General features: G+C 44.2%; 1 protein-coding gene across 1 annotated transcript in view; it reads right to left on the minus strand.

The window, feature by feature from the left end:
* Nucleotides 1-8,166, minus strand: part of LOC144822592 (CD5 antigen-like) — a 510,246-nt gene extending 502,080 nt beyond the window's left edge. The window contains exons 1-2 of the mRNA XM_078680312.1: nt 8,132-8,166; nt 167-238 (exon numbers count right to left, since the gene is read on the minus strand). Of these exons, the coding sequence (XP_078536438.1) occupies nt 167-230 (64 nt within the window). The 5' untranslated portion in view covers nt 231-238; nt 8,132-8,166. The remainder of the gene's footprint in view (nt 1-166; nt 239-8,131) is intronic.
* Between the last annotated feature and the right edge of the window lie 738 nt (nt 8,167-8,904).

Here is an 8,904-nt window from a genome sequence, read left to right on the forward strand (position 1 = left end):
TGTACTTCTCTGTCCCCAAGCCATCAAGCAGTCTCTCTGCTTTTTCTGGTGCTCTGGAGAGGATATGAGGTGACAAATGCTTTTGCTGCACAAAACTTACAATAAAAGCATACACACAGTAAATCATCAGACTGTGTCATTAACCTGTCGGACAAACAGCACTCACCACAATCAGGACAAAATGCGGACACCCTCAGGGCAAGAAGCAGGAACACAATGTGCCCCCACATTTGAAGATCTGAAAGAGAGGGTACACTTTGTCAATATTATTCAGAATGTCACAGTTTCACTTGTGCCTTAGCCACTCTCAATTGATTACATCATAGCTTGCATAATTTTGGGTATTCTTCATCTAAAAGTGAAAATGTCTCCTTTTCTGTAGTGGGGTTAATGACTCGCATGTGAGCCTATGCTAGGGACTTGTGCCGGCAAGGCAAGCTAAAATCCACTAATAGAAAACAGATTCAGACGATCGGAATCCCTGCAAGAGGCTATTAAGTGGCTTGAACCCTGGGCTGCTGGACAGTTGCTGGACGGCTGCTGGACGGATGCTGGACTGCTGCTAGACGGCTGCTGGACAGTTGCTGGACGGCTGCTGGATGGCTGCTGGACGGCTGCTGGACGGCTGCTAGACGGCTCCTGGACGACTGCTGGACGGCTGCTGGATGGCTGAATTGCGCTTCCCCAACCCAAACGAGTTGAGTGTGCCACACCGAGTAGTTGGGCAGGTCGAGCTCATCTCCGTTTAGATTACTGGGCCTTGCTTTTGGCAGAGGGGCAGTCCTACCAAGTACCACACATCTGAAATCGTGTCAGCCCATCAAACATTTACTCTAGTTCAGACTTAGACCCCGGCACACGTTTAGGTGCAGACAGCAGTAACCACCAGACCAACTAATCCACTTTCAAGTCCGCTTACATTCAAGTTAGCCTGCCTACAACCTCCACTTCTTCGAAGTATAAAGGTATTAAAGGTAGACATGTATCCTCCCTAGAGATAGGGGTGAGTATACAGGACAAAAGTCTAACACAAGAATCAGCAGAGATAGAATATGGGGGGGAATCGTTCAAAAGCACGCTAGCTTCCATACTTAGAGAAAACACGGCCTTGAACGCATCACAAGCACAAGAAATAGCAGCGCTCCATGAACGACTGTCAAAATTGGTGGAAAATATGTGCTCTACCCCGGTGAGGTTGAAAGAGGCCGAGGATCATGTTTCAGAGTTGGAGGATAAGGTGGCGGGTATGCAGCAAGAAGTCATCCAACTGGAGAAAAGCGAAAATCAGATCGAGAACAAGCTAGAGGCTTTAGAGAACTATAATAGAAGCTCTAACCTGTGATTGGTGGGCATTCAGGAGGGTTGTGAGGACACTCAAGTAATGAAATGGACAAGTCACCTTTGAAAAAAACTATGGCAGACCTGGATGGGGATCTATCAATTACTAGAGCTCACAGACATGCAAATGCAAAATACCGCGGCACGATACTTTTGGAGTTTGCATACTATCGCATTAAGGATTCTATATTAAGCATGGCCATAGCAAAGAGAACTTTTTCAACTCCAGAAGTATTCCAATCTAACATCTTTTCTCATATGTCAGCAGTAACTGCATACAATGAAGACAATTTGTGAAAATGATTGATTTATTTAAGGGTACCCAGGCATCAATAGCCCAACAAGCCAAACTTAAAGTCTTAGCAAAGGGCCAATTCCTTTGATTTTCTGATATTAGATCACTTCTTATGTAATTGTCTAATTAGAATTCTAAAATTGGTTAGCTGTTTAGACCTGATATACCATGCTAGATTTTTGCAGAGAGGAGGGACACTCTGGAATCCAATTCTGGGAAGAGTGCAAGGTTGAAAGCAGAAGGGGTGCAACACAATGGCATCTAGGCAAAGTTGGGGTAGGGAGGGAAGCACGAGCAATCCTTCACCAAGGGGGTGATGGGTAATTCAAGGGTGTGGGGGTGAGGCAAACCCCCACAAAAGGAGAGTTCAAACTCATGTTCTTTAATTTTGAAAAAACTGGATGGGGTTGAACAAAGCCAGACTTACTGGGATGAGAAACACAGTAATTATGGCAAAAGGGATATTAAAGAAGAAGAGGGAGAGAGCATCAAAGCGGAAAGGCAGCTTAATGTACACAACACATCTACCATTACATAATGCGCTTTTAAGTGTATGATGCACTTTGGTCTTGCGTAATTAAATAAATAGGCATCTTAATGGATATGACCCTTTATTGTTTTTTTTGTTAAAGGAGACAATCTCTCCTATAAAAAGGAATTAGGCAGGTAATTATGTAGTCATAATTATGCACCCTCTTGCCGTATTTCTCAATAGCTGGCCTTATATCTGATGGAGACTATGGCATGGGTTGGTTGCCAGTTCTTCAGGGTGCTTCACCAATCTTCATTGTTGGCCTTCGTTACACATGATTGTCTTCCCAGCTTTGTATTAACAGGTCTTTCTGGATTGCTATGTTGTAGAGTTATTTCTAGTTTCCATGGCTTGTTGCTTCTTGGGCGTCTGTGACAACGCTTCCTTGTTGATTTCGGTGTGTTTGCCTTTGGCTTTCACATTTTCTGCTCTTGTTCAGCTGGTGTTGACTGCAGCTTTCTATTCCTTTCTGTGTTGCAGAAAGTCTCTGGGGAGATCCATTCTTTTTGTCGGTGTTTATTGAGACCCAGTAACTCCTGCCAGGTTTATGTTGCTGTTTCTTTTATCATCTCCCACTGACCCACTACTGGGTCTCAGTCATCCTCTTGTTCTTGCAGGACTTGAAACTTGTTACTCAGGGTTACTGGGTTGTCACTCCATTTCTGTGCCTCTCTGAGGATTGTGATGTTATATTGCTGGAGTTGGTTTGCCTGTTCCATTAAGGGCTGCTTCATTAAACTAAAGAAGATCTGGAGCACCAAGAACCTAACGCAGCAAAGTCCAGGCTTGGTAACACCAATGTAAAATCCAAGCAGAAACTTGGAGGACAACAGTCACCAACACCAACAAAGTGCAGAGCTTCAACACCTGTCTGACGAAAATCCTCCACATGCACTGGCCAAGCACCACCAGCAACAATCTATGACAGAAGAATTTTCATCCCATCATGAAAAGACACTGAAGCTGGATAGGTCACGCTCTGTGCAAGCCCCTGCCAAAGAACACCAGCCAAGCCGTCACCTGCAACCCTCAATGGTAAAGGAAAAGTGGGAAGGCCAAGAAACACCTGTGGCAAGGCCTCAAGACTGACTGCAAGGAGATGGGTTATGACGGGAGTCAGATTGAATGAAAACCCAGGACAGAGATGACTGGAGGACCTGGTTAATGGCCCATACCTCTGGAGAGGTAGCTGGCATAAAGAAGTAAGTAAGTACTCACTCTGCAATCACTTCCTCAGAAAGGTAAATACCTCCTCCTCACTCTGCGGTTGCTCCCGCAGAGAGATACATACCTCCTGCTCACTGTGTGGGAGTCTGAAATATTTTTGACACTTCCATTGCTTTGCAGAAAGTTAAATTCCACCTGCTTGATGTCTGAAATCTACATTCACGCATTCACATTTTAAACAATTTCTCTGGGAGTTTAAGAAAAAGAAACTGTGTTGCATGTTCTTGTACTCAATGGTGCTAAATGTGTGCCGTGTCCTGCCCTATATATAATGTTGTCATTTATTTGTGAGAGTTAAAGACCCCACTCACACTGTCTCTAATCTCTTGTATCACATATTTACTATTTCTAATCTCTTGTACCCCACACTCTCTGTCTGTAATGTCAAGCGCTACCTCCAATGCTACGGTCCATTCCTTATCATGTTAAATAGTCTATACTCACTGTCTCTAAATTCTAGTACTCCATACTCACTGTCTCTAACTTTTTTTTTTCCTACACTCACTGTCTGTAATCCGGTATCCCATACTCACTGTCTCTAATCTCCCAGATCCCATACTTACTGTGTCTAATATCCATTATTCCAGTCTCACTGTCTCTAACCTCCTGGAACCCATACTCACTGTCTCTAATCTCCTGTATCCCACACTCACTGTTTCTAATCTCCTGTATCCCATACTCACTGTCTCTAATCTCCTGTACCCCATACTCACTGTTTCTAATCTCCTGGATCCCATACTCACTGTCTCTAATCTCCTGTATCCCATACTCACTGTCTCTAATCTCCTGTATCCCATACTCACTGTCTCTAATATCCTGGAACCCATACTCACTGTCTCTAATGTCCTGGATCCCATACTCACTGTCTCTAATCTCCTGGATCCCATACTCACTGTCTCTAATCCCCTGGATCCCATACTCACTGTCTCTCATCTCCCAGATCCCATACTCACTGTCTCTAATCTCCTGTATCCCATACTCACTGTCTCTAATCTCCTGGATCCCATACTCACTGTCTCTAATCTCCTGGATCCCATACTCACTGTCTCTCATCTCCTAGATCCCATACTCACTGTCTCTAATCTCCTGGATCCCATACTCACTGTCTCTAATCTCCTGGATCCCATACTCACTGTCTCTAATCTCCCAGATCCCATACTCACTGTCTCTAATCTCCTGTATCCCATACTCACTGTCCCTAATCTCCTGTATCCCATACTCACTGTCTCTAATGTCCTGTATCCCATACTCACTGTCTCTAATCTCCTGTATCCCATACTCACTGTCTCTAATCTCCTGGAACCCATACTCACTGTCTCTAATCTCCTGTATCCCATACTAACTGTCTCTATTCTCCTGGATCCCATACTCACTGTCTCTAATCTCCTGGATCCCATACTCACTGTCTCTAATCTCCTGTATCCCATACTCACTGTCTCTAATCTCCCAGATCCCATACTCACTGTCTCTAATCTCCTGGAACCCATACTCATTGCCTCTAATCTCCTGTATCCCATACTCACTGTCTCTATTCTCCTGGATCCCATACTCACTGTCTCTAATCTCCTGGATCCCATACTCACTGTCTCTAATCTCCCAGATCCCATACTCACTGTCTCTAATCTCCTGTATCCCATACTCACTGTCTCTAATCTCCTGTATCCCATACTCACTGCCTCTAATCTCCTGGATCGATACTCACTGTCTCTAATCTCCTGTACCCCATACTCACTGTTTCTAATCTCCTGGATCCCATACTCACTGTCTCTAATCTCCTGTATCCCATACTCACTGTCTCTAATCTCCTGTATCCCATACTCACTGTCTCTAATCTCCTGGAACCCATACTCACTGTCTCTAATGTCCTGGATCCCATACTCACTGTCTCTAATCTCCTGGATCCCATACTCACTGTCTCTAATCTCCTGGATCCCATACTCACTGTCTCTCATCTCCCAGATCCCATACTCACTGTCTCTAATCTCCTGTATCCCATACTCACTGTCTCTAATCTCCTGGATCCCATACTCACTGTCTCTAATCTCCTGGATCCCATACTCACTGTCTCTCATCTCCTAGATCCCATACTCACTGTCTCTAATCTCCTGGATCCCATACTCACTGTCTCTAATCTCCTGGATCCCATACTCACTGTCTCTAATCTCCCAGATCCCATACTCACTGTCTCTAATCTCCTGTATCCCATACTCACTGTCCCTAATCTCCTGTATCCCATACTCACTGTCTCTAATGTCCTGTATCCCATACTCACTGTCTCTAATCTCCTGTATCCCATACTCACTGTCTCTAATCTCCTGGAACCCATACTCACTGTCTCTAATCTCCTGTATCCCATACTCACTGTCTCTATTCTCCTGGATCCCATACTCACTGTCTCTAATCTCCTGGATCCCATACTCACTGTCTCTAATCTCCTGTATCCCATACTCACTGTCTCTAATCTCCCAGATCCCATACTCACTGTCTCTAATCTCCTGGAACCCATACTCATTGCCTCTAATCTCCTGTATCCCATACTCACTGTCTCTATTCTCCTGGATCCCATACTCACTGTCTCTAATCTCCTGGATCCCATACTCACTGTCTCTAATCTCCCAGATCCCATACTCACTGTCTCTAATCTCCTGTATCCCATACTCACTGTCTCTAATCTCCTGTATCCCATACTCACTGTCTCTAATCTCCCAGATCCCATACTCACTGTCTCTAATCTCCTGGAACCCATACTCACTGTCTCTAATCTCCTGGATCCCATACTCACTGTCTCTAATGTCCTGGATCGATACTCACTGTCTCTAATCTCCTGGATCGATACTCACTGTCTCTACTCTCCTGGATCCCATACTCACTGTCTCTAATCTCCTGGATCGATACTCACTGCCTCTAATCTCCTGGATCGATACTCACTGTCTCTAATCTCCTGGATCCCATACTCACTGTCTCTAACCTCACGGATCCCATACTCACTGTCTCTAATCTCCCAGATCCCATACTCACTGTCTCTAACCTCCCGGATCCCATACTCACTGTCTCTAATCTCCTAGATCCATACTCACTGTCTCTAATCTCCTGGAACCCATACTCACTGTCTCTAATCTCCCAGATCCCATACTCACTGTCTCTAATCTCCAGGATCCCACACTCACTGTCTCTAATCTCCTAGATCCATACTCACTGTCTCTAATCTCCCAGATCCCATACTCACTGTCTCTAATCTCCAGGATCCCACACTCACTGTCTCTCATCTCCTGTATCCCATACTCACTTTCTCTAACCTCCTGGATCCCATACTCACTGCCTCTAATCTCCTGGATCGATACTCACTGTCTCTGTTTACCTGCAGTACCTTCAATGCTACCCTCTCTTTCCTATTGAACTCAATACCCAATACTCACTGTCTCTACTCTCCCGGATCCTATACTTACTCGCTTTAATATCCTGTACCTCACACTCACTGTCTCTAATCTCCCAGATCCCACACTTACTGTGTCTAAAATCCAATTTTCCAGTCTCACTGTATCTAATCTCCTGGAACCCATACTCACTGTCTCTAGTCTCTCAGATCTCATACTCACTGTCTCTAATCTCTTGTATTTCATACCCACTGTCTCAATTGCACTGCACTACCTTCAATGTTACCATTTCTTTCTTATTGAGGTAAATATCCCATACTCACTGTTTTTAATCTCTTGTTCCCCATACCCATTTTTCCTAATCTCTCACACCCAATACTCACTGTCTCACATCTCATTTCCCCATTCTCACTGTCTGTAATCCTGTACCCCATACTCACTGTCTCTAATCTCCCGGATCCCATACTCACTGTCTCCATTCTCTTGCACTAGCTTCAATGCTACCCTCTCATTCTTATCTAGTTATATACCACATACTCACTTTCTATAATCACTTGCACTCCATTGTCTCTGCATTTAATCTCTTGTACCCCAAACCCACTTTTCCTAATCTCCTGTACCCAATACTGTAATCCTGTATTCTATACTCACTGCCTCTAATCTCCCAGATCCCACACTTACCGTCTCTAGTCTCTCGGATCTCATACTCACTGTCTCTATATTCCTGCATTACCTTTAATTCTACCCTCTCTTTCTTATCAAGTTAAATACCCTATTCTTGCTGCCTTTAATCTCTTGTACCCCATACTCACTCTCGGTAATCCTGTGTTCCATACTAACTGTCTATAATCTTCTGGATCCCTTACTCACTGTCTCTAATCTCCCAGATCCCATTCTCACTCTCTCTCATCTCCCAGATCCCATACTCCCTCTCTCCAATCTCCCCGTTGAGACTCATTGTCTCAAATCTCTTGTATATCATACTCACTATCTCTATTTTCCTGCACAACCTTCAATGCTACCCTCTCTTTCTTATCAAGTTACATACCCCATTCTTGCTGCCTTTAATCTCTTATACCCCATACCCATTTTTCCTAATCTGATTTACCCCATAAACACTGTCTCTAATCTCCCACATTATCTCCAAAGCTGCCATCTGCCATATCTTTCTTGTGGAGTTAAATACTCCATATTCATTGTTGGGAATATCTGACATGTTCATTTCTTCCTCATACTGTGGAACATGCCACATTCTGGACACCCCAATCTCTTCCTCGGGGTGAGACTCATTCCCTGTCTGGAGTTGTCTCTCTAATCTCTCCCAGTTCCATCTTGTCCTATGGGATTGAGAAACATAATACTCACTCTCCGGAGCTCCACAGGTCTGTACGGTACTCAAGTGATGTGAGGTGATGGCGGGATGCTCTAAAGTTTAATTTGAGGCAGACTGCCCCTATATACCTGACCCTGCATGTGGGGAGGGATCTGCCTCCCCTCCAGTGTCCAATCATCTCCCCATTTGTTTCAATCATTTGTAGCTTCAAGACTGACATTAACTCCACCCTCCTTCATGTTTTCCACTCTTTGGATCCCATCGAAGCATTACCTACCTAGGCTGAGTGTTTAGGGAAAAATCATCTTTGGCATGAACACACAAAGACACACACATGCACACACACCAACACATACACTCAAACACACACACTCACAGAACAGAGGCTTGCCATTGAAGCCACCAAAACAACTACATATTTTGAAGGATGAGCTAAGGCTTTATTACTTTGGATGAAAACAGACCCCTGTCTCAACTGTCCCTGTTGCTTTTCAGTGTTGCTCACGCTTAGCTCCATTCCTGACTCCATCCAGACTTACATTAATGCTATGCTAAAAATGTCAGTGTAACATTACTTTTATTACATTGACTATAGGATCTCTATAAATGCTCAAGGTTGTTGACAATGACATTTATTCCGGTCTGAGTATATATCGCTCTCCATACCTCTTTTGTGTCTTAATGCCCTTCCTAAGATGGTCCAATTGATGATTTATATGGCGCCTCCTTCTCTTGGCGTGTTTGTCAACTGCTCCACTTTCCATCGTATACAAGGGCACTCTTTAGAGCGCCTGATTGATAGAGC

This window comes from Lissotriton helveticus, chromosome 3_1, assembly GCF_964261635.1.
Source record: "Lissotriton helveticus chromosome 3_1, aLisHel1.1, whole genome shotgun sequence".
Classification (NCBI taxonomy): domain Eukaryota; kingdom Metazoa; phylum Chordata; class Amphibia; order Caudata; family Salamandridae; genus Lissotriton; species Lissotriton helveticus.